The sequence below is a fragment of the Rana temporaria genome, chromosome 10 (genome assembly GCF_905171775.1).
Source record: "Rana temporaria chromosome 10, aRanTem1.1, whole genome shotgun sequence".
NCBI lineage: Eukaryota > Metazoa > Chordata > Amphibia > Anura > Ranidae > Rana > Rana temporaria.
In genome coordinates this window covers 134,961,147-134,988,019 of record NC_053498.1, presented here as the reverse complement: position 1 = coordinate 134,988,019, position 26,873 = coordinate 134,961,147, and the positions used below count along the sequence as shown (strand labels likewise).

General features: G+C 48.2%; 1 protein-coding gene across 2 annotated transcripts in view; it reads right to left on the bottom strand.

Annotated features, from left to right (window-relative positions):
* Positions 1-26,873, bottom strand: part of MASP2 (MBL associated serine protease 2) — an 84,476-nt gene that overhangs the window by 49,337 nt on the left and 8,266 nt on the right. For both annotated transcript variants that reach the window (XM_040326342.1, XM_040326343.1), the window contains exons 2-4: positions 22,625-22,850; positions 18,035-18,212; positions 11,617-11,751 (exon numbers count right to left, since the gene is read on the bottom strand). In XM_040326342.1, coding sequence (XP_040182276.1) covers positions 11,617-11,751; positions 18,035-18,212; positions 22,625-22,850 — 539 coding nt within the window. The remainder of the gene's footprint in view (positions 1-11,616; positions 11,752-18,034; positions 18,213-22,624; positions 22,851-26,873) is intronic.

The following is a 26,873-nucleotide window of genomic DNA, read 5'->3' as shown; positions in this document are numbered from 1 at the left end:
AATATTTCCTTGCCCATTTAGAGTCTGCATATAGCCACACCTCTTATAGAATCCACCCACTCCGTCCCCTGTATTCCACTTGCTTCCACTCATAGTGTCAGGAGTATAAATCTCAGCATCACAGGACAGATTACCAGAGACTGTGGACATACTGCACGAGATTACCAGAGACTGTGGACATACTGCACGAGATTACCAGAGACTGCGAACATACTGCACGAGATTACCAGAGACTGCCGACATACTGCACGAGATTACCAGAGACTGCGAACATACTGCACGAGATTACCAGATAGCCGGCCGCTATTTTTGTCGGAAATAGAATTAAGAAGTTTAATAATCGGGGGGGGGGGGGGCGCTAGCTTTGCTGAACATTAGGGGGGTTTTTGTGGACGCTCTGCTGCTGAGGGGAATGTATAAGGCTGCTTTACCTTCATGCCTGGCTCACAGAGGTGCGTCCCTCTGGGCTGCAGAGAGTGCCGACGTCACTTCCTGACGTCGGCACAGGCACAGAAATATACTGGGTGCTGTGCACCCGCCCGGCCACAAGTCCAAGTCCATGGCGCCAGAAGCTGTGGTGCTATGGGCTCCGCCACAAAGGCATTTTTTTGCTGCCAATGTAGCGCCACGTCTGCAATCTCGTGATTGCACAGACGTGGCGCTACTCATACTGCACTGTGCCCGGCGCTCGGACATAGTGCACATAAGGACCTTTTTTCGTTTTTTTTTTTTTTTAAAGGGACATGTTTAAATAAAAATGTTTTTTTTTTTCTTTATTATTATTTTTTTTTTTTTACTGACTTGGGGGGGGGGGGGCGGCGCCCGGGCTCCCCCTATGGACGGGCCGCCACTGGCAGGGATACTGCAGTGGGGAGGAAGGGAGGGAGCATAGCTGGGTAAGTATACATGCCTACAGTGCATACACAATTACTTCCTTTGCGAAGTGACAGCATTCCTTTAGGACCTGAATCTTCAAAGATCAATGCTTCATACATTTCACCTCTTGTAGTCACATTTGAATTTGGTTCCTTGGCTGATATAGGTTGGGGAATTATGGTACCACCATAGGTACTGTACATGCATTTGCTGCTGGTTGAGGTCCATTGTTACTTCAATCCGCAGTTGTTACTTCCATCCGAACATGGTAAGGATGGAAAAAGTCTGTGCGTATTCGAATGGTATTGTTGATCCAGAGAGGCCCGGAGCAAAGAACAACAGACAATAGGCGCAGGGCCGGCATGACAGGGTTAACAGAAACCCTTACAAGCCAGGGGGGAGTGGTTAGGGAGAGTACAGTGGTGGGGGAGGAGAAGCTATAAATTCCTCCTCCCTCCTTTCCCGGGTAACACATGGTGTGGGGAGAAAAGTTCAGGTAGGATTGCTGCTGGGGATTCGTGTGCTTTGCCAGAACCGTCGGGGGGGACAGCCTGCTTGCCCATATTGTTCAGGCAGGATTGCTGCTGGGGAATTGATTGCTTTGCTAGAACCGTCGGGGGGGACAGCCTGCTTGCCCATATTGCTCAGGCAGGATTGCTGCTGGGGATTTGATTGCTTTGCCAGAACCGTCGGGGGGGGGCAGCCTGCTTGCCCATATTGCTCAGGCAGGATTGCTGCTGGGGAATTGATTGCTTTGCCAGAACCGTCGGGGGGGACAGCCTGCTTGCCCATATTTCTGCATAGGCCGGGCGGCTCTGGAGGGGTGATTTCAGCCGTTTGGGAGCCGCTCCTCGCACACTTTGCCAGGCCGATCGCACCGCCTGTTGCGGGGGGGGTCACTCGAGCGCGGCGCTTGCGGCCTAGTAGCGGCGCCCCCCCCCTGGGCCATCCACCTGGGAAATTAGCTAGGTGGGGGGCCCTACTGGGTCCCCCCGGGCTAGGGTGACCACATTTCCAAACTGCCATTCAGGGACACCCCCCCCCCCCCCTAAAAAATATATGTTTTTTTACATATTTTTGGGGGGCAGGGGCGTATCATGAAATCAGCGGGCACGTGTGCAAGATCAAAAGAGGGCCCTAGGCCCCATCAAATGCAGCCACTGTTCCCCATCAAATGCCACTACTGTGCCCCATCAAATGCTGCCAGTGTGTCCAGCAATTGTTGCTACTGTGCCCAATCTGATGCTGCCAGTGTGCCCATGAAATGTTGCTACTGTGCCCCATCAGATTCTGCCAGTGTGCCTATCAATTGCCGCTACTGTGCCCATCAGATCAGATGCTGCCAGTGTGCCGATTAATTGTCACTACTGTGCCCCATCAAATGCTGCCAGTGTGCCCATGAATTGTCGCTACTGTGCCCCCATCAGATGCTGCCAGTGTGCCCAGCAATTGCCAACAGTGTGCCCCATCAGATGCTGCCAGTGTGCCGATCAATTGACGCTACTGTGCCCCATCAGATGCTGCCAGTGTGCCCATGATTTGCCACTACTGTGCCCCCATCAGATGCTGGCAGTGTGCCCATGATTTGTCGCTACTGTGCCCCCATCAGATGCTGCCAGTGTGCCCATTAATTGTCGCTACTGTGCCCCATCAGATTCTGCCAGTGTGCCTATCAATTGCCGCTACTGTGCCCATCAGATCAGATGCTGCCAGTGTGCCGATTAGTTGTCACTACGGTGCCCCATCAAATGCTGCCAGTGTGCCCATGAATTGTCGCTACAGTGCCCAATCAAATGCTGCCAGTGTGCCCATGAATTGTCACTACTGTGCCCCATCAGATGCTGCCAGACAGTGTCAATTGCCCCTATTTGCTCACCTTTTAAGATGATGATATGGATGAAGTCTGCATCTGTTGGTGGTGGGGCAGGGCAGTCTTCAGCCAGCGCCGGGCGGTCTTCTCTAACTCAGACAGGAGGGGACTCAGGAGTCTCAGGCGGAGGCAGTAAGTCGGGCCGCTCGGGCGGGAGGAGGAGGAGCCAGGCCTGCAATTTACAACAGTGCACCGAGTTGCCCACTTGCCCTGCGGCAGCGGGAGGTCGCGGGACGGACGGTGGTGGCCTGCGCTGGGCTGGGCAGTGGGTTGGAGCATGGAGCAGTGGAGGCGGAGCGTGGTGGAAGAGGTCTGCGCCGCGGTAGTGCTGAGCTGCTCTCTCTGTAAAGAACCGCGGCTGAAGGAGGAGAGGAGGAGGAGGTGGGGGTGGAGTCAGAGAGAGAGAGCTGGGCACGGTCACGGTGACGTCACTGGTTGCTACAAGCGGGGCGGCCTTAGCAACCAGTGACTGTAATTACAGTGGCACTGACTGCGGCAGTGAGTGTGGCAGCCGGCAGGCAGTCCAACGTGTTTGATACTTTGATTCCGGGATACTCTATTGTCCCGGATTGAAGGCTACCGGGACACGGGACAACATTTTCAATTACGGGACGATCCCGGGCAAACCGGGACACGTGGTCACCCTACCCCGGGCCCCCCCCCTCATAATAACTTCGGCCGCGGCGCTTGCGGCCTAGTGGCGGTGCCCCCCCCCCCCCTCGGGCCTTCCACCATGCACATCTGCAGGGAGGGGAGCCCGCGATCGTGTCGCCTCTTCCGGGGGGGGAGATCACTCGGGCGCGGCGGGGGGGCCCCGGTGACAGCGGTGGTGCGGTTCGGGGGGGGTCAGCTCGGGGGGGCTCCAAGGCGGCAGCCAGGCCCACCTGTACGGGAAGAGCAGAATGCTGCGGGCTCCAACCCCGGTTGTGCACCGGAGGTCCCGGAGTCTCGGCGGGGGAAATCTGTCCCAGCGGTGGCTATAGCCCCTCACCATCCGAGGCTAGCCACCTCCAATCCAGCCCAGGAGAGAGTGGGCGAGGGGGAGAGGGACAAGGCAGCGGGAGTCGCAGAGGCCTGGCACCCTAAAAAAAAAAAAAAAAAAATCCGGAGGGGTCCTGAGGGCGCAGTGGGAGTGCACGCTTGCGCTGGACCGTCAGCCGCTAGGCCCGAGGTGCCTGGTGGGCCTTCTTTCTTTTCAGATGTTCGTGCGTGGGCTGGGCGGAGGGGGAGATGTCGGGCTCAGAGGAGGAGGTCGTATCCAGGACGGTGTCGGCATCGAGGGAGACGTGTCGGTCGGCTGCTGGGATTGCTTCCAGGCAGTCAGTTAAGGTGATTTCGGCTAATTACTTTTGCAATACGGTGTGAGGGGTATCTGTGGGGTGGGGGCAGAGGGAGGGGGGCCCAGGTGATATTGAAGGTGCCCGCAGTGGCGGGGGGGGGTGACAGTGGGGGGGCCAGGGCCCATGGGGAAAAATGATGTGGTTGACTCAGGTGTGCAACGATTTCGGTTGGGGTTGGAGGCCTTGGGGAGCAAGCAAAAGGGGAGGGACAAACCCGCCGTTGGCCCGGTGGCAGCTGGGGTGCCGGCGGGTGGAGGTAACTTGGAACCACCGCTACCGCGATAGCGGTGCCGGTGGCTGCTGGTTGCGGGGCAGAGGAGAGGTGTATGGGATGGGCAAGTGCCGCGTGGCAACTAGGGGGACAAGGCGGAGGCGGTGGGGGTACACTGCAAGTAAGCGGTATCTAGCCCGTTTGGCGGAACGCGGTAAAGGGGGAGGTATACACGTGTCCGTGGCTCCGCTGGGTTTACATTTGAAACAAGAGATAAGCTGGAAGAGCGAATATGTGGAGAAATTGCTCTGTTGCCGCTGGGAGAAGTTTAACCTGGACAGGGTCAAGCCGGAGGAGTCCAAGAAGGCGGGCAGAGGTACAAGGGGGTGCAGGCGTATACCCAGGAATTTTCTTTTAGCAAACTAGTCGCAGGGGTATTCGGTTGTGGCGAGCGTGATAGGAGAGGGGCCCCGGGCACGGTCTGGCGCTCTTCAGCTACCATGAAACGAGCAGCAAAGCCTACGGTTTTGGGGGGGCACTGCCTGGCGGTGTAAGCAGGGTAGCGGCGAAAAGTTGGGGGGTTCCTCTTTCCGCTGTCTTAAGACAAGGTAGGGGCGTCCCGCATATCCTTCCGGTAAGAGGTAGTACGCCGGCGATGGGTAAAAGGCTGCGACAAATTATAGTTAGGTGGCCCGACAGGGTGGCTGCTTGGGAGGGGTTTCGCAGGGGGTTTTAGTGGTCCGGGTTTCGTGGTCCGGGGTTACCCCCGGAGGTACAAACCTTTTGCGTGCTGTGTTACATCTCCCCAGAGCGGTTTCAGTGGCCTGGGGAGGGAAGGGGCACTGGTTAGTGTGGTGGCCTGTTTCACCCTCCCCCCTACTCTTGTGTGTGGTTGGTAGTTTCCCCATTGGGGGGTGGTCAGGCTCATTCTCATTCATCATCTTTCATGTACAAGGGGGGGGGGGGTCAGTCAGTGGGGGCCATCAACCTGGGAGATTGTACGGTGTGGTACACGTCATTCGTTGCGGCAGTGATGGGTAGGTAGTGTGGTCGGGGGACCTGGGTGTCTAGGTCGTACATCAAGGCGGCCTTTCGGCTTTGCCGGTACACCCGGACAGCATAAAGCTGTTGGGTTGTCCGGGAGAAGGGGTGAGCTACGTGGATAAGTGCCGGCCAATGGGTTTCTCCGGAGCCGGTGCGCTATCGGAACGACTTCTCGGCATTTGCCCAGCTGGGTCGCGTATCTGCGGTGTTTGGATGGCCATGGTGGGTTGCATGGCAGTACGGTTTGCGCCCTGTTGGTGCCCAAAAGAATGACGGGGGCCCCAGGTCGTGCGGGCAATTCTTGGGCATTGTCAGCGATTCGTAGGCACTGGAAGTCAGGTTGCCGCTGGATAAACTGGTAGGCCTCAAGGCAGAGATTAAGGGGATAGTAGGTTTGTGGAAGGTACACCTTAAAGCGCTGGAGATGCTCCTGGGGAAGACTTGACTTTGCGGGCCGCATCCTCCTGGCGGGGAGAGGTTAGGTGCGGTGGGGAAAAAGGTCACAGGTAGGACCTGCTGGGGCACTCATCCTTTTGTTGGGTTTTGGTAGTCTGTTAACGGCAGGGCCTCGTGTCCGAGCCGGTCAGCACCTTGGACATGGAGCTGCTCACGGATGGGGGCGAGGAGCAGGGGTTTGGGATCATCTTTCAGGGCAAGGGGTGTGCTTGCCATTTTTCCTCAGTCCGGTTGGGCAGCGGTGTTTCACAAGGAATTTAGTGCGGCTGAGCTGATTCAGGGGTGCTGGCAGTTGAGTTGTGGGGGTGCGGCTTCTCGGGACAGGAAAAGTACGCTTAATGGGGCGAAGTTGGGGGTGGTACAAAGGTGGCATCAGGGTCACGGGTTCCTCCCCTCAGTTACTCGTCTCCTGCGACATGGGGCTGCGCGGTTTACGAAGGGATAGTTTGTGTATGCTGTGTTTTGCCGGGAGTGGACATTGTAGTGGCATACGCCTCGTTCCGCTTTCAGTAGGACGGGTTTTCGTGAGTGGGTGCGGATGAACATGGGGTCCCTTGCACTGAGTGGCTGTGGAGGTTAGTTCAATCGTCCCCCGTGGAAGCAGAAGGTCGGTAAAGTGAGGGAACATGGGCGGACTGTAGAAGGTCTGGTTGGGTGGCAGACTATGGTTCGGGAGTCAGAGGTGTAGCCGTTGGGACCGGAGGTAAGGGTTCTCGTTCGGTATGGTTGGTCCAGGAACAGGGAGGCGGTGATGTCACAGCTGGTATTGGATGAGGAAAATTGGTGAGGCTGGCATTCTTGTTCGAGTGGCAAGGTTGTCCATATTTTACTGAGGTTTTGGGTGCGGCAAGCGCTCAAGGGTTATAGGAATCAGAGGCGCCGGATGGATGCACGTAGCTCGGTGTCGTTTACATCTTTGGAGGTGGTTATGGTGAAAGGGGGGGACATTGTGTCTGTCCCGGTATGGGGTTGCGTTGTTCCGTGTAGTGTTTTCTCGGGCTATTTTTGCAGCTTTTGGGGTGGTCGGGTCGGTTACCCACCCTAACCCCTTAAAAAAAAAAAGGTCAAGGCGGCATGTTTCTGCTGACGCGGGGTGGGCAAAGGAAGGTACTGGTTCTAGTATATCCAAAACGGATCGGAAGGGGAAGGTTAAGTCAGTGCAGAAGTTCACTGTTGTTGGTTCAGACCTTTGCCCAGTAGGGCTGGTGCGGTAAGTCCCGCAGGCACGCCCGAAGGTGGGCGGTTCATTTTCGTTACATAAGAAGGGTCGCGGTATCGGTGGTGGCAGTGTTTGGGAAATGTTTTGGGGGGCATTGGGCCTCGTGTATAAGGAATTCTCGGTGCATTTCTTTGGAGTGGGGTCAGCGACAGAGGCTGCGCGTGATGGTCGTGATGAGGCAACGGTCAAGAGGATAGGCAGGTGGGAATCGTGGAGGTTTCGAGTGGCTGTAAGACCACAATGGCTGGTGGCCTGGCTTAAGGGGTTTGTGTTTTGTTTTATAAAAAAAAAAAAAAAAAAAAAAAATTTGGGGGCCACATCAAGGGTTGTATATGTGGCTTACTGTTTTCTGATACTGTACAGGGATTGGTCTGGATTGTGACCACCCCTTCGGGGATTGGGGGGCAAATAGAGCAGGTGCGACCGAAGGGTCGATAGCTGGGGGCCCAGTGACGACAGGCTCATGTGCGTTGGTGCGGTTTCCCGGGAATGTGGTGGAGTAGAGTGGTACCGGATGGGCACAGGTTTGCAGGTGTGGACCGACCGCCGGATGTACGGGTTCCCCAGGTGGGGGGAAAGGATTTGGGGGAGGGGTCAATACTGGACGTCGCGAAGGACGCTTTATATTTGAGTTGCTGCGCATCCACATGTCGTTCCCGGATGCGAAGTTGGTATGGTCGGGACATGGTGACTAGGGCATCATAGAGGATGGCCAGGTCAGTGGTGGGGGTGAACGGAGCACAGAGGTAGATTAACAGAGATGTGGTGGGGGGCACAGTGGTCAGTGGTCGTCTCTGAGCCAGTTTGTCGGCTTGAGGCCTATGACCAGAGGTCAGGTACCGCAGCGCCAAAAGAAAAAGGTTGTGTGTAAATAGAAACGGGGGGCCTGGTGGTCAGGCATCGGGAGTTGGGGATGTCTAAATGGGGTTACAGTAGGGGTGATTGACTCGGCCGTAGGTGTCGATATGGGGGTGTTGGACCCGTAGTATGGGGTACAACAAGCATTGAGGTTGTGGAGGTGCGCCCAAAGGCAAGGTGTTACCTTTGGGTGCTGGTGGCGGGTGTTTGGACTTTGCAGGAGAAGAAATTACCCCAAAGATGGACGCCATTACCCAGAGGTGGTATGGGTTCTTAAGGGGTGTTATTTGCCAGACTACCAAGGTGTAGCTGGAATGTTGGTTCAGTGGTCAGCGGTCAGTGGTCGTCTCTGAGTCAGCTTGTCGGCTTGAGGCCTATGACCAGAGGTTAGGTACCGCAGTGCCAAAAAGGTTATAACGTTAAAAGGTTTACAAGTTGGTGTTAGTGGTGCCTGCAAAGTCCAGCACTAGTAAGAGAGAACGGTTTTCTCAGGAATTCTATGGTTTATATATGTTATTTATTACTTGAAGTATTTAAAATAAAGTAGGCTGCTACGGCCAGTTTTTACTCCAAGTTACAGTGGTGGTCTCATTATTATTAAAGGTTTAAGGGGGAGTATAAACTGTGGGTCTTAGCAGTAAAGGTTATATCTGGGATACCATAGTCAAGAGAGGCCCGGAGCAAAGAACAACAGACAATAGGCGCAGGGCCGGCATGACAGGGTTAACAGAAACCCTTACAAGCCAGGGGGGAGTGGTTAGGGAGAGTACAGTGGTGGGGGAGGAGAAGCTATAAATTCCTCCTCCCTCCTTTCCCGGGTAACACATGGTGTGGGGAGAAAAGTTCCCACCCACCCTCCCTTTTTGTTATGGGCTTGCTGATAGTGGTGATAATGGTTTGAGAGAAATTTGTTTGTTTTGGGTGCTTTCCTTGTGTTTGTTTCTCTTTCTGCAGGTACGAGTTTCATGCTGTCGTGGCGGTGGCGGGTGTTTGGACTTTGCAGGAGAAGAAATTACCCCAAAGATGGACGCCATTACCCAGAGGTGGTATGGGTTCTTAAGGGGTGTTATTTGCCAGACTACCAAGGTGTAGCTGGAATGTTGGTTAATGGGGGCACTGCGGTCAGTGGTCGTCTCTGAGTCAGCTTGTCGGCTTGAGGCCTATGACCAGAGGTTAGGTACCGCAGTGCCAAAAAGGTTATAACGTTAAAAGGTTTACAAGTTGGTGTTAGTGGTGCCTGCAAAGTCCAGCACCAGTATGGGAGAACTGTTTTCTCAGGAATTCTATGGTTTATATATGTTATTTATTACTTGAAGTATTTAAAATAAAGTAGGCTGCTACGGCCAGTTTTTACTCCAAGTTACAGTGGTGGTCTCATTATTATTAAAGGTTTAAGGGGGAGTATAAACTGTGGGTCTTAGCAGTAAAGGTTATATCTGGGATACCATAGTCAAGAGGAAGCTCAAATTAAAAGCCCAGTGAGGCATCTACCAATTTATCTTCACAATGGGGATAGCAGATATCCATTTAAACCCATCAACAGCTTAATTCCCAATATCAATTACTTCTCTGATGAATTCTATTAATTGTAGTTGAAAATGTCATTTCTACTAAGAAAGGTCTTCAATCCTCATTTACAGTCACTTGCACTGTTGGCCATCGATATCTCCTTTAGCAGGGAATTCCTAAGCCTGTCCACACTTGTATCATGAACAGTTTGCCCCAGATCTTTGCTGTACAGGGTCTTATTCTTACAGTAGCTATTCTCATACAGGGTTTTGTGGAACCCTAGGGTTTCTCCAGAGGTTGCTAGGGGGTTCCATAAGCTGTGGATGATTGATCTCCAATGTGATGGCTCCTGCATAGTTCTGGGGCAAACATCACTTGGTGGAGCCAGCTGCACGACACGAATTGTGGGCTAGATTCAGGTAGCTGCGCGCATTATTACGGCGGCGCAGCGTGTCGTATTTACGCTGCACCGCCGTAAGTTATAGAGGCAAGTGCTGTATTCACAAAGCACTTGCCTCCTAACTTACGGCGGCGTATTGTAAATGGGGCCGGCGTAAGCGCGCCTAATTCAAATGAGGATGAGGGGGCGTGTTATATTTAAATTAATGTTGACTCCGAGTATTTTACATTTTTTACGAACGGCGCATGCGCCGTTCGTGAAAGAATCCAAGTGCACATGCTCGAAATTCTGCCGCAAATCGGCATTGCTTTCGACGTGAACGTAAATGACGCCCAGCCCTATTCGCGAACGACTTACGCAAACGACTTAAAAAAAATTCAAAATTCGAAGCGGGAACGACGTCCATACTTAACATTGGCTGCGCCTCTTAATAGCAGGAGTAACCTTACGCCGAAAAAGCCTAACGTAAACGACGTAACTAAATTCTACCGGACATACGTACGTTTGTGAATCGGCGTATCTAGGTCATTTGCATATTCTACGCTGAAAACAACGGAAGCGCCCCTAGCGGCCAGCGTAAAATTGCACACAATTATACGCCGCCGTATTCAAGTTACATCGGCGGAGGAAGCCTATTTTTTCAACGTATCTGCCTTTGAGAATCGGCGTAAAGATACGACGGCGCAGATTTGAAATTACGGCGGCGTATCTGGAGATACGCCGCCGTAACTTGTTGCTGAATCTAGCCCTATTTTTTTAGCTACCGGTTTATGTTATGATTTTTCATTTCAAATAACGTATCCACTTATAGGAGCTGACACCTGGTTTGAGGGCCTATTATTAATGTTGTTTCCAGGTTAAAGGATAAGTTCACCTTTACAAAATAAATAAATGGTAAATGCACATTTTCTTTTTGCAGGTCAAAAAATATGCATTTATTTGTATTTATGTTGTTAGGGACCTGTAAAGCATTGCGCCCCCAATCAGCAGATTGTGGGTGTAATGCCATGGTTCTGCATACTGCCTGTGTATCTGTCTGCTGTACCTCCGATATGGACAGGCAGTAACAATCTGACCGGAAGCTCAAGTAACTACCACAGCGCTCAAAAGCAGCATAGTAGCTCATTGAGAACTACAAGCTGACAGCCACAAAGGCTTTTGGACCTGGTAGTTTTTCTGTTCACAGAACACGGACACGTCTTTTTTAGATTGTGACAGCTAGTGGGGGAGAAGATCCCCTGCTAATTGTCCCCTGGGATTGGGGGCAAGTGCATATGTAACATGTTACAGTCCACCCTGAATATGAATGTAACATGTTACAAAAGGTGAACTTATCCTTTAAGTGTGTGTCTGGACAAAATCAAAAGAAGCCTTGTCTCCTGGAAGCTTTTGTCATTGTTCCCAGGAGACATTGCGGAGGTCTGCCGCGAGTTATCGTGGGATTTAGAAAGAAGCAAGTTTTTTCTAAATCCCGCGATAACTTGCGGCAGAGCTCCGCAATGTCTCCTGGGAACAATAACAAAAGCTCCCAGGAGACATTGCGGCATTGAGAAAGTGACGGAATACCCGCACACTACCCGATGAATCCATATACAGGAAGTGGCCAGTAACAAAGGATTACTAAGGTTCCCCTGCCCCTGACAGTGACTCGAGCTGGGCATCGCCGCTTAGTGAAGGATTGGCTCGGGTGGCTCGGCTGCTCTAGTCCTGCAAAGGGAACTGAGTTCCTGCTGTGAAAAAAGTGCAGGAACTCCGTTCCCGCAGGACTTGAGCCCTGATTTGACTCCCGAGGGGGTCCCGACTCCAGGTTGAGAACCACTGATGTAGACCTACCTATGCAGGTTTTCTTGTCTGTGTGCAGATTGAAGCCAGGTCGGCAGCTGCAATAATAACCACCAAGGTGATTGTGACAGTGGTGGTCACATGTGTCCTCCTCATCCTCGTTCTTCTTCACACACTCATTTATATCTGGATGGGGGGACACAGAAAAGTTAAAAGTTAGAGTACAATCAATATACTATTATTCTTACCATATAACTACAAAATGTGACTACTGTATGATCCCAGATAACAAGGATAACTTGGCACAAATGTGTGGCAGTGTTGAAGTCTTGTTAACGTGCTGCACATTTTCACTGGTAATTTGTACACTTGCAAAGCACTTTTAAGCACCAGTTCTAGTTGACACTTTTCCAATTTGTAGCAAATTTGCGTGGCAAGTCTCTAGCGAGAGTAAAGTTGTAGTGGTGAGTCTACAGCAAGAGCTCTGCAAGTCTACAGCATGAGAATTCAGCCACAGTGACCCCTGTGGTGGGAGGACTATTGCACAACATAGCTGAACCAGAACTTGCAGCAGACTTGCAGAACGTTTGCAAAGAAAGTTGATCTGGAGCCATGCAATGCAGACTTGCTGCAATTGCGAAACAAACTTTTCAAGCAAGTCTACCTGTAACGGAATGGCCCATGACACCCAGAGACTTTTGAAGGATGGGGGGTACTCCTGTGCCAGCGTCACTAATGACTCTTGGGTCTAGGGCCATCCTGTGCCCCTTTTGGGCATAGGATGGCTGAGAAATAATAATTATAAATTACATGAGATGGGACATTACTGATAATTTATATATTGCAGGAGATCTGGACATATTACAGGTGATTTCATGCTGACCCACAACAGGTCAATAGGCTCCTGAAAGACATTATATTGTCCATTGTGTGATGCTAATACTGTGTTGTGTCTATTGTACTGATTAAGTCTGAAAGGTCAGATGTCTCCTTTCAGGGGTAGGGAATTAGCATGTCAATTATGTTTAGTAAAGGAATGTGTTTTGTGTAACAGGTGAGGGGAACTTGTCTGAGACGGAACGTCTGGGGGATAATTAACTCCTCTGATTGTCATTATCTAAAAGAGTGTGATTGAAGCCCCATTGTGTGATGTGTGGGTGGAGTGTGTCTTTCTTCCTTTGATTATTGTAACATGCCTGTACTGTATATAAGAGAGCTAACTATTAAAGCATGAGTTCATTCATTTGACTCAGAACACAGAGCGTGTGTCTCGTCTTTCTGAGGGAATTCTTATGGATCATGTCTGTTGGATGGTTGGAGTGTCAGATAAGCTGTCGTGGTTGGTGGAATGGAAATCGTAAACGGTGGTGACCGTTACACTACCAATAGCTTAACAAGTCATTTTCAACCTTGCAGTTAAATTGCTTGTTGTCCGGTATCTCTCATAACTTAAACAGGCCATAGATTATCACTTCTATTTCCTCCATCAACACAGCCAGTGTTGATGGGGGAATCCCTCTCACAGTGCTATTGTGTGCTGCCAGCAGGAAGCCCTCGCGGCCAGCAGAACAATGATTACTGCTAGCCGCTATAGCTGCTGGCATTAATCGCATGTAAAAAATCACACACGCTGGTTGTACCCAAGTTGATCATTGTACAACCAGCCTGCCCATAGATGGATTGAATCTTACGCCCTTGCTTTTCGGCCGGGCTTCTCGGCTCATTCATTGGTTGATTAAAAGCAGCACAGCCATTGGCTCGCGCGGCTGTTAATCACATCCAATGATACGGTGTGCCAGGGGGGCGGGTCGAGTGATACAGTGAGCGGCTATAGCCACCGGCAAGAACTAACCACCAAGTGAGCTCGCTCACATGAAGGTGACTAGTTCTTGAGGGGAGGAGCCGAGAGAGCCGCCGAGGGACAGCAGAAGACCAGGTTTGGGGCCACTCTGTGCAAAACAAGCTGCACAGTGGAGGTAAGTATGACATGTTTGTTATTTTTAAAAAAATAATTACCTTTACAACCCCTTTAAGTGCTATTAGCAATGTCAGCATTAATGGCTTGTTCATCACCGGCCAGAGAGCTTTCTTCTTTATCTATCTTTACTATTTCCACGTCTTCTTTTTCCCCTTCTGACATTCCCCTCAGCAATCTCACAATAACCTACTCGCTGAAACGGCTCTGATTATACAACTTGATTCCCTTCAATGAATGTCTTCATTGTGCCTTGTGCCTTGACTCCTGTATTTATTGCATGAGTAACCATACTTCTGATTAAATAATCTATGTTCCTGCTGATTGAAAGTGTGCTACTGATACTTGACTGATACTTGATTATTCTTGTATGCTATGAAACTTGGACTAAAAACAATACAAAATTGACGCACTAATCCTTTCCAGCTCCTACCAAAACTAAAAACAAAGGGCCAGATTCACGTAGAATCGCGGCGGTGTTACACCGCCGCAAGTTTTCATTGCAAGTGCCTGATTCACAAAGCACTTGCGATGAAAACTACGCTGGCAGCCTCCGGCGCAAGGCGGGCCAATTCAAATGGGCGTGTGCCATTTAAATTAGGCGCGCTCCCGCGCCGGACCTACTGCGCATGCTCTGTTTCGCAATTCCCGTCGTGCTTTGCGCGCCGTGACGTCATTTTTTCGAACGGCGACGCGCGTAGCGTATTTCCGTATTCCCGGACGTGTTACGCAAATGACGTTAAATTTTTAATTTCGACGCGGGAACGACGGCCATACTTTAGACAGCAATATGATTGCTGACTAAAGTTAGGGCACCCAAAACGACGACTAAATTTGCGACGGGAAACTAGACTAGCGGCGATGTAGCGAACGCGAAAATCCGTCGTGGATCGCCGTAACTCCTAATTTGCATACCAGACGCTGGTTTACGACGCAAACTCCCCCCAGCGGCGGCCGCGGTACTGCATCCTAAGATCCGACAGTGTAAAACCATTACACCTGTCGGATCTTAGGAATATCTATGCGTAACTGATTCTATGAATCAGTCGCATAGATAGAAACAGAGATACGCCGTCGTATCCCTTTTGTGAATCTGGCCCAAAGTTTTGCTATGCCTACTCTTTGATATACACTCACTGGTCACTTTATTAGGTACACCGGTTCAATTTCTTGGTTATACAAATTCCTAATCAAGCAATCACATGGCAGCAACTAGATGTGGTGAAGACAAGTTGCTCAAGTTCAAACCGAGCATCAGAATTGGGAAGAAAGGGGACTTCAGTTACTTTGAATATGGCATGGTTGTTGGTGCCAGATGGGCTGGTCTAAGTATTTAAAAAACTGCTAATCTACTTGGATTTTCACACACAACCATCCCTCGGATTTATAGAACGTGGTCCAAAAAAGAGAAAATCTCCAGTGACGTCAGAGGAGAATGGGCAGACTGGTTTAAGATGATGGAAAGGCAACAGTAACTCAAATTCCCACTTTTTACAACCAAGGTATACAAAATACCATCTCTGGATGCACAACACATCGAACCTTGAAGTAGATGAGCTACAGCAGAAGACCACACCGGGTGCCACTTCTTTCAGCTAAGAACTGGACACTCAGGGCCAGATTTTCGTAGATCGGCATATTTTTGCGCGGGCGTAACGTATCCGATTTACGTTATGCCTCCGCAACTTAGACGGGCAAGTGCTGTATTCTCAAAGCACTTGCTCCGTAAGTTGCGGCGGCGTAGCGTAAATAGGCCGGTGTAAGCCCGCCTAACTCAAATTTGGAACAGGGGGGAGTGTTTTATGTAAATAACTTGTGACCCGACGTGATTGACCTTTTTCACGAACGGCGCATGCGCCGTCCGTGGAATTTCCCAGTGTGCATTGCTCCAAAGTACGCCGCAAGGACATATTGGTTTCGACGTGAACGTAAATGACGTCCAGCCCCATTCACGGACGACTTACGCAAACGACGTAATATATTCAAAATTTGACGCGGGAACGACGTCCATACTTAACATTGGTACGCCGCATGTATGCCACCATATAGCAGGGGTAACTTTACGCTGGGAAAAGCCTAATGTAAACGGCGTAACTGTACTGCGTCGGCCGGGCATACGTTTCGTGAATTCGTGGATCTAGCTGATTTACATATTTCTAGGCGTAAATCAGCATACACGCCCCTAGCGGCCAGCGTAGATATGCAGTTACGATGCGACGGCGTAACAGACTTACGCCGGTCGGATCTAATAGAAATCTATGCGTAACTGATTCTAAGAATCAGGCGCATTGATACGACCGGCCAGACTCAGAGATACGACGGCGTATCTGGAGATACGCCGTCGTATCTCCTTTGAGAATCTGGCCCTGAGGCTACAATTTGCACAGACTCACCAAAATTGGACAATAGAAGATTGGAAAAAACGTTGCCTGGTCTGATGAAGCTCAGTTTCAGCTGCGACATTCAGATGGTAGGGTCGGCAATTTGGCATAAATAGCATGAAAGCATGGATCCATCCTTCCTTGTATCCACGGTTTCGGCTGGTGGTGGTGTAATGGTGTGGAGGGGATATTTTCTTAGCACACTTTGGGCCCCTTAGTACCAATTGAGCATCGTTTAAACGACACGGCCTACCTGAGTATTGTTGCTGACCATATCCATCCCTTTATGACTACAGTGTCCCCATCTTCTGATGGCTCCTTCCAGCAAGATAATGCACCATGTCACAAAGCTCCAATCATCTCACCACTGGACAATGATGTCATTGTATTTCAATGGCCTCCACCGTCACCACCGAGAGATTTGCACCATTGATGTGCAGCAGACAAATCTGAGTGATGCTATCATGTCACTATGGACCAAAATCTCTGACGAATGTTTCCCGCACCTTGTTGAATCTATGCCACAAATAATTAAGGCAATTCTGGAAAAAGGGGGTCCAACCCGGTATTGGCAAGGTGTACCTAAGAAAGTGGCCAGTGAGTGTGTAACCATACCTCCTGATTAAATTATCTATATTCATACTGATTGAAAGTGTACAACTGACACCTGACAATTTGTGTGTGCTCTAAAAATTGAAATAAAAACAAAGGGCCTGATTCAGCTAGAATTACGCTACGCCGCCGCGGCGTAACGTATCCCATTTACGTTACACCGCCGCAGGTTTACAGCGTAAGTGCCTGATTCACAAAGCTCTTACCTGTAAACTTGCGGCGGTGTAACGTAAATCCGCTCGGCGCAAGCCCGCCTAATTCAAATGGGGCGGGCACCATTTAAATTAGGCGCGTTCCCGCGCTGAACGTTCTGCGCATGCTCCGTTAGGAAATTTCCCGACGTGCTTTGCGCGAAATTACGGCGCCCCGACGTTCTTTTTGAACAGAGACGTGCGTTACGTCGTTTCGTATTCCCGGACGTCTTACGCAAAAAAAAAAAAAATTGAAATTCGACGCGGGAACGACGGCCATACTTTAACATGGTTGTTCTAAAGATAAGTCATGATAAAGCAGGCCTAAGGCCTAGTACACACGAGAGGATTTATCCGCGGATACGGTCCACCGGACCGTATCCGCGGATAAATCCTCTCGAGGATTTCCACGGATTTGGATCCGATGGAGTGTACTCACCATCGGATCGAAATCCGCGCCGAAATCCCCTCGCGATGACGTGTCGCGCCGTCGCCGCGATGATGACGCGGCGACGTGCGTGACGCTGTCATAAAAGGAATTCCACGCATGCGTCGAATCATTACGACGCATGCGGGGGATCCCTTCGGACGGATCGATCCGGTGAGTCTCTACAGACCACCGGATCGATCCGCAGGAGCCAATTCAAGCGGATAGATTTGTAGACATGTCTACACATTTTTATCTGCTGGAATTGGGAAATTTCCGCGGATAAATATCCGCAGGAATGTACACACCATAGAATCTATCCGCTGAAACCGATCCGCTGAGATTTTTCAGCGGATGGATTCTATCGTGTGTACGGGGCCTAAGTTTGCGGCGGGAAAAACCGACTAGCGACGACGTAAGAGATTGTGACGAATGCGCGTATCTTCGTGGATCGCCGTAAGTAGTCGTTTGCATATTCTACGCCGACCGCAATGGAATCGCCACCTAGCGGCCGGCCTAGAATTGCATCCTAAGATCCGACGGTGTAAGTCAATTACACCTGTCGGATCTTACGGCTATCTATGCGTAACTGATTCTATGAATCAGCCGCATAGTTACGACGGGCGGATCACAGAGATACGACGGCGTATCAGGAGATACGCCGTCGTATCTCTTTTGTGAATCTGGCCCAAAAGTCCAATGCTTTCCAGCTCCAACCAAAGTTTTGCTATGGCTACTCTTTGATATAAACCACAATAGGAACTGCAAAGACTTTCTTTTGTAAGGTGGAGAATTCCTTTAAATATAAAATAAAAGCTATACTTTGACCTGTTCTAACATGAGATGGGTCTAAACTAGTTGCAGTACCTCAGTGTTACCTCACCTTCAGCCACATAGAAACACTCAAAGCCGGTGAATTGCTTCTCGTTGGAGTAGTCACTCCGAAATGTGACAGTCATCTTATTGTCAAGGGAGTAGAAAGTCGTGTCTCCGGGGGCTTTTTCCGTGTCTGTAGACTCCTTACCACATAAATGGGCCACATCCTTCCCCTGGGAAGTGAGCTGTGAGGATATATAGTAGTTAGTGTTGGTAACGTGTGACATTATTATTATTATTATTATTATTATTATTATTATTATTATAGGTATACATATATATATATATAGCGCTTTAAAATTTACGCAGCACCATTTTGTTCCTTCAAATTTTCTAATCACTAAGGTTGAAAACAAATATCCATTTGACCCTGATAACCATTAAAAAAATTATGAAATGCCCTGAAAGCTAAACATTTTTAACAAAATTCTATTAGTGTAGGGCTAGGGGCTCCACAGAGATACAGGGATCGATTTGAACATTAATTTGTTCCAGTATTTGTATTGCTGGCTTTTTATTTTGTGATAAAAAAAAACAAAAAAAAATACCAAAAATTTTTGGGGCGAAAAAAACAGTTTCATAGTTTGTTATAAAAATTTGAAAACAAGTAATTTTTTCCCTTCGTTGATGTGCGTTGATGAGGCTGCACTGTTGGGCACTGATATGCTGCACTGATGGGTGACACTCATGGGCACTTTTAGGTGACACTCATAGGTGGCACTGGTGGGCATTGATAGGTGGCACTGATAGGTGGCACTGGTGGGCATTGACAGGTCGGCACTAGTGGGCATCACCAGCTGAACCAACAACAGGCCACAGTGGTCAGTGTTTTGGTGCTTTGCATCAATCCATCTTCTCTCACCCGGTTGGGTGTCATGGGACAATAGCCTCTCATGCTGGCAAAGCATGCGATCACGGTGGTTATTCTTCAAAAACACCACTAGATTGGTGAGTGTACATTACTAACTATCCAATGCTCTTTCATGATCTCAAACATTTGGGATCTGTTATTAGCATACGTCTTAATATTTCTTTCTTTATTTGTTATTCCTTCCACGTTGTAGTTCTAAAGCTCCTGAGGAAGCGGCTACGATCCGCGAAACTTGTTAAGCAACTTCCATACATGTCAAGACTCTGACGGTGTCGACCCAGGCCATATCAACCCTATGCGTCATGTCTTTTTGGCGACAGAGTTAACAACAATCTAAGCGTATACCTGTGGTTTCTTCACCTGGTCTTATATTTTGGCATTTGTGTTTTTTATAAAGTGTTTTATATATTTTCATAGATGCACTTGGCATCCTTGAATTGTATTATACTCATAGATTATTAAAAAACGATTTTTTACATTTCTAAGTGGTGCCTACAAAGTCCATCTATTCTACCATATCTTTTAAACCAGTGAGCATTGATAGGTGGCACTGGCAGGTGGCACTGGTGGGCATTGATAGGCGGCACTAGTGGGCATTGATAGGTAGCACTGGCAGGTGGCACTGGTGGGCACTTTATAGCAGCAGTGGCTCTGTTCGGGACCGATGTTCCTCTGACAGAAGCCAGTAATCAGCTGTTTTATTTTCTCCTCACGCTATCAGTGTGAGTGGAAAGAAAGCCGATTAGGATCGACTGTTTACATTACATGATCAGCTGTCATTGGCTGACAGCTGATCACATGGTAAGGAGCCGAGATCGGCCCCTTACTCCGAGCTGTGATCAGCTGAGTCTCATAGACTTGGTGATCACAGAGCTCACTGCGCATGCCCCGCAGGCGGCTCTATCTTGGGAGGAGGTACATGGACGCCCTCCCGGCAATTAAGGCCCACACTGTAGCAGTCTTTCGGGCGGGAGTTGGTTAAAATACAATATTAATATATAATACTCTAGTCTTTGTACTGGCCTTTGGCTATCCCCTGTACATCAGCTTTTAAATTGAAAGTCCCAGAATTTTAGCCCAACGCCAGCTGTGACCCCCAAACATCCCTCTTCCCTTCTCCAGACTTTCAAAAAAATAAATAATAATCCAGCATCCATATCTTAAGTCCAGAAGAACGAACATATTTGTTAAAAAGCACACAGCAAAAGTTAAATAAACATAATTTTTATTACAAGTGGAACAAGGCCTTCATTACTCATATCTTCTACTGATGGTTTGATAACCATGGATAATATATTCATTTATTCTTGTCTAGTAAATTTAACACCTAGTCTGCTCTACTAATGTGTATACCATCCTCCTGCAAGGTGACAATTATTCTTATAAACCAATTAGTTTTAATGTGTCTTTCATTTTTTATAATGCACATCCCATTAATGTCTTTATTATTAAACTTAATTATGTTTTTTATTTTTTTTGGCCTCATACAGACGACCAGACTGTTCGCTGAAATCGGAGAAATCCGCGCGGACAGACAGCGCGGTGATGTGTCCGCGCCGTCGCCGCGACGATGACGTGGCGACGTGCGCAACGCTGGAAGGTCAATGCTTCCACGCATGCGTCGAAGTGATTCCACGCATGCGAGGGATGGCGGCCGCTCGGACATGTACGGTGAGTCTGTACAGATGACCGAACATGTCCGACGGACAGGATTCCAGCGGACATGTTTCTTAGCATGCTAAGAAACATGTGTCCGCTCGAAAACGGTGGGGGTGGACAAATGTCCGCTGGAAACCTGTCCGCTCGGCCGTACAGACGACCGAACATGTCTGCTGAAACTGGTCGTCTGTACGAGGCCTATGAATACATCAAAAGAAATTAATATTTCCTCCTCAATTTCCCTTACCATCCAGACAGGCATTGGAAAGTAACATGGACTACAGTGACAACATTTAAAGGTAGCAGACCTAGTGTACTTCATTATGTATAAGTTTTGTTAAACAGATTTATTTTGTAAAAGAGACTAAAAAATACTAAAGTAGACCTTATAGAGGAGTTCCAGCCTGGGTGAAAAAGAAAATTAAAAGTCAGCAGCTACAAATACTGTAGCTGCTGACTTTTAATATAAGGACACTTACCGTATATACTCAAATATAAGTGAATATGCCCCCCTTGGCTTATACTCGAGTCACCATTTTGCGCCTGATCTCCCAGACTATGTGGACCCGGTACCAGCCAATCTTGGCACACATGTAGCCCCACTCTTCCTCTATAAGTGTGCAAAGTTTGTTGTCCGGGAGACCTACGGCCGCGGAGAACCGATTTTTCAAAGCCGGGCACCTCTTCCATAGACTCCCATGTTAAATGGTAATTTCTCCAGTGATTTTGGGGACCCGGTACCGGCTGTTCGTAGGTCCCCTGGAACTTGGCACACATGTAGCCCCATTTCTCGTCTACAAGTGTGCAAAGATTGTTGTCTGGGGGACCTACGGCTGGGGAGCACCAATTTTTCAAAATGGGCACCCCTACCATAGACTCCCATGTTAAACGTCAGTCTAGTCATGGGCACAGTGAGGCATGGGCACAGTGAGGCATGGGCACAGTGAGGCATGGGCACGGTGAGGCATGGACACAGTGAGGCATAGACACAGTGAGGCATGGACATGGACACAGTGAGTAAAATTAGGTGCCTCGGCTTATATTCGGCTTATATTCGGATCGGCTTATACTTGAGTACATACAGTAATAGTTTGGGGGGGTTCTGGGGAAAAAAAAGATTTAAAAATTTGTTCCGATATAAAAGTGGGTAAACTATAGCTCCCATTCTAACTTCTGTAGGTTCGGCATACACAGTAAACTGTGGGGTACATTCAGGTAGCTTTGCGCAGTTTTTACAGGGGCGCAGGGCACCGTTTTTGCCCTGCTCCCCCGCAAATTATCTGCGCTACCCTTGATTCACGGAGCAGTAGCTCCGTAAATTGCGTGGGCGCTCCGGAAAAATGCCCGGCGTAAGCGCGCGCAATTTAAATGATCCCGTAGGGGGCGGGAATCATTTAAATTAAGCACGTTCCCGCGCCGAGCGTAGGGCGCATGCTCCGTCGGGAAACTTTCCCGACGTGCATTGCGGCAAATGACGTCGCAAGGACGTCATTTGCTTCAAAGTGAACGTGAATGGCGTCCAGCGCCATTCACGATTCACTTACGCAAACGACGTAAAATTTAAACTTCGCGACGCGGGAACGACGGGTATACGTAGCATTGGCTGCCCCTGCTATTAGCAGGAGCAGCCTTACGCGAAACCCGACGGAAGTAAACGACGTAAACTGCGTACGTAGGGCTTGCGTAACGTTGTGAATCGGCGTTAGTATGCAATTTGCATACTATACGCTGACCACTACGGGAACGCCCCCCATCGTAAGAATGCAGCCTACGATATGACTGGCATAAGAAGCCTTATGCCAGTCATATCTTAGGCTGCAGTCGACGTATCGAGGTTCCTGAATCAGGAGCATTCGATACGCCGGGGCAAGTAAGCAATTGCGCTGCGTAACTATGGTTACGCAGGCGCAATTGCTCTTTGAATCTACCCCCGTATGTTTGGCATTGATTGCATGGTAAACTGTAGGTTTGGCATGGCACCCATTCTACCATCGGTAGGTTTGTCATGTACTGATAGATTAGTATCACCCTTTGAGACCAAATTACATGAGTTCCTTGGGTTTGTACCTTGATATAGTCATATTCACACAGATAAGACAGCTCCAGGTCAAAGTGGGTAAAGTAGATTTTGACCCGATGTCCCTCAGGGACTTGGATGTTCCAGGTCAGAGTCTGTTCATTAGGGTACGGCTTCGGAAACCCAGGAGAAGCCATCCTTCCATACAGTCCGCTCAGTTGTATGCCGTATGCATGTGGGAGGGTTACGATACTGATAATTAGAAGATAGCAGAGTCTGCAGAACAAAGATATTTGAGATCTTAGTTTATTCTATTTATGAGGCATGAAAGGAAATGATAAAAAAAATGCACATGGTACCAAACAAATCCCAGACTCAACATAAACAATATTTAAAAAGTTTCATCTGGTGTAAATTCTTTGTAACTTTTTTTTTTTTTTTATAGGTAGTACGTGTTTCTTTTTAACATTTATTGAAATTTTTATGATATAGAAAAAAACAAACACCAGGTGCAGCATTGGAATAAATAGAGATGTAAGAAGAGCATGCACTGAACCATGATTTAAATACAGTGGCCCTGGCCGGGGATGACCAGGAGGGAGGCAATAAATGGAAATGGCCTGCTGCCCAGAGTTAACAAGAAAATAGGAAAAATAGAGCGAGTATGTTTTTCTATGGCCGTTACCATAGCTTAAAAGGGCAAAGAATTTGTTTTGTCTAAGGCCAAGGAAAAGGATGAAAGAAAATTTCCTCTCCAACGTAAACTCCCCCGCCCGAGGGCCAGGTTGCGAGGCAAGCAATGAGGTCCTGATCCAAGGTTGTGAGTTGCTGTATCTTGTCTAATTACTCCTGTAAGACGAAGGTGTACAAAGAGAACACAACATAGATTGGAAGGTGCAGTAAGGAATTAGGTTGTATAAACGAAAGGAGGGATCCGGAGTTCTTGATGCTTTACCAAGCGTGAATTCATTCATTGACGATATTTAACCTCTTTCCCACCGGGCTTGTTTTTCAGATTCGGTGTTTACGAGACCAAAACAGTTTTTTTTGCTAGAAAATTACTTAAAACCCCCAAACATTATATATATTTTTTTCTAACACCCTAGAGAATAAAATGGCAGTCATTGCAATACTTTGTCACACCGTATTTGTGCAGCGGTCTTACAAGCGCACTTTTTTTAGGAAAAAAATCACTTTTTTGAATTAAAAAATAAGACAACAATACATTTTGCCCATTTTTTTTATATATTGTGAAAGATAATGTTACGCCGAGTAAAATGATACCCAACATGTCATGCTTAAAAATTGCGCCCACTCATGGCATGACGTCAAACTTTTACCCTTAAAAATCTTGATAGGCGATGTTTAAAAAATTCTACAGGTTGCATTTTTTGAGTTACAGAGGAGATCTAGAATTATTGCTCTCACTCTAACGATCACGGCGATACCTCACTTGTGTGGTTTGAACACAGTTTTCATATGCGGGCGCTACTCGCGTATGCGTTCGCTTCTGTGCGCGAGCCCGCATATGAAAACTGTGTTCAAACCACACAAGTGAGGTATCGCCGTGATCGTTAGAGTGAGAGCAATAATTCTAGATCTCCTCTGTAACTCAAAAAATGCAACCTGTAGAATTTTTTAAATGTAAACATCCCTTGTAATAGAAAAAAGCATGACAGGTCCTCTTAAATATGAGATCTGGGGTCAAAAAGACCTCAGATCTTATATTTAGACTTTAATGCAAAAAAAAGAAAAAAAAATTGAAACTGTTTTGACGTCACTTCCGCCCAGCAGAGCTATGGGGATGGGTGAAGGACTTTTTTCCCTCACTCGCAACCCCAGTCAGCTGCTGAACGGACCCGATCGCCTCCGCCGCTACCGACTGCTCCGGTAAGCGGCGGAGGGCGCGGGAGAGCGGCGGGAGGGGGGCCCTCTTCAGCCACCGATAACGGTGATCTCGCTGCGAATCCGCCGTGGAGACCGCCGTTATCGTGTACAGCACCGCCCACTGAAGAGATGGATATCTCGGTTGTGGCAGCAGCTGCTGCCGTTACCGAGATAGCCATCTTTAAAAAGATGACGTCTTTTTGACATGGGGCGGTGGTCAAGAGGTTAAATTCTACAGCTTCCATATTTCAGCATGTTTGTCTAGTGTACTATGTAATCTAGCTGTTGAGTACACATTGCATGACTCCTAAAATTTACATTACACAAGAACTCCAGTCCAGGTAAAGTTAAATTCCAGGAATTCAGCTATTTTGTAAAAAAAAAATGCAGACATACCATGAGTTAATTCTAACGAGGTGTCTGCTGCCTAGTAGACTTGTCTCTGTTATTCACATCTAACAGGTTTATTGTGTTCCAGGATGATAACTTCCAAAACTCAGAAACTGCTGCTCACTGTGGTCTCAGTTCGTTCAAGAGCAAAGTCCATTAAACTGTCCACCATTCTCTTTCTGCCCATTCACAGAAGCCTTTGTATCATGTGAATTTATTCACAAAATACAAAGGCTTCTGTGAATAGGCAGCACAGTAGAACGAAGGGCATAGCTGCTCTGTGTGCTTCTCTCTACTCGCAGACCCAAGTGTATCCTCCAGGAATACAATAAATCTGGCACATGTAAGTAATACAGATAAGTTCTGGTGGTGACATGCACCTAATTGGACTTAATGGATCACCAGCTGGGAACTGAAACAACAAACCATATGAACATAATCGCCAGCACACCACGGATCGTATAAAACAGGGGTCTCCAAACGTTCTGAACAAAGGGCCAGTTTACTGTCCTTCAGACTTAAGGGGGGCCAGCGGGAGTAGAAAACTTTGCTGGCATCAGTGGGAGAAAAACGTGCCCCATCTTTGGTATTAGGGTGAGGAATAGTGCCCCATTGTTGGTGTCGGTGGGAGAAATTGCACTCCATTTTTGGTGTCAGAGGGCAGAATAGTGTCTCATATCAGTGGGATGAAGTGTGCCCCGAGGGCCGGATAAGGGCAGGCAAAGGGCCCCCCGGGCCGCAGTTTGGAGACCTCTGGTATAAAACGTCCAAAAGTTTTAATGCAGTGAAAACATTACAAGGATTGCAATCCTTGTGATGTTTTCACTGCATTAAAACTTTTGGACGTTTTTTATTCAAAATTGCTATAGGAGGAGGTGCTGCTGGATCCAATAGTAGTGGTGCAGGCACCCATCCACACATTGGGGACAACACCTTGAGCGATCCTCACAACCTCCCAGGTCTACTTTGACCAACACAGAAATTGTGTCCTAGGATTTCCATGGGCATCTGGATAACCACCTGTCTGTATACCAATCAGCAGGGCTTGGACCTTACCCTAGCTCCATACATTCTTCTGGGAGTGTTCCCTATGAAGCTACTACGATTTACCTTCTCGTGCATTTAATCTATGCACATGAACAACTTTGGGGAGACCTACACCTACCTTATCAGCGAATGCCAAATCTCGCATAACACCCACTCCTGAAGCCCCTGATGATGGTTTGATAAGAACCAGAAACACGTCGGGTATTATCTACCATTTGGAGAGTGTATTTGATGTTACAGTTCTTTTGTTGTGTATTGTATTGTGTTATGTTTTTTCTTTTTGCCACTCAGCACACGCTTTAATATTTTTTGGCGATTCCATATGGCTATGGAATATGCTTTTTATGTTTTTATGTACTTAGGTGCTCTATGTGCGTTCTGAGCCAATGTCAACAGGTTCACTTTGTCCGAATAAAATATATATTTTTTATACTTATACTGTGGTTTGGCCTTTAAAGTCCCATCTGGGGGGTATCTCTCTTTTTCCTTTATTCAAAATTGACGCTCTTTTTTTGTTTATAGCGCAAAAAAAAACAAAAAAAAACGCAGAGATAATCAAATACTACCAAAAGAAAGCTCTACTTGTGGGGAAAAAGGGACGTAAATTTTGTTTGGGAGCCACGTCGCACGACCACGCAATTGTCAGTTAAAGCGACGCAGTGCCGAAAGCTGAAATTTCGCCCCTGGGCAGGATAGGGGTATATGTGCCAAGTAAGCAAGTGGTTAACATGTGCATCTTGTGAAATAACGAAATAAAACCATCAAGTACTTTACATAATAATGGTCAGTAAATGGACAGTTCCGTACAGACACCCCCTGATACTTTGTGCCTGCGCCGCCCCCCTCCACCTAGTCCTTGTGGTGTCAGCAGAGGAAAGTGTTGAAAGCCTCTAGGTCATCAAAGGAGCCAAGCATTACTTCTGGTTCAGATCACGGGAACAAAACTCATTATTATGTACATTTCCTGAAACTGCG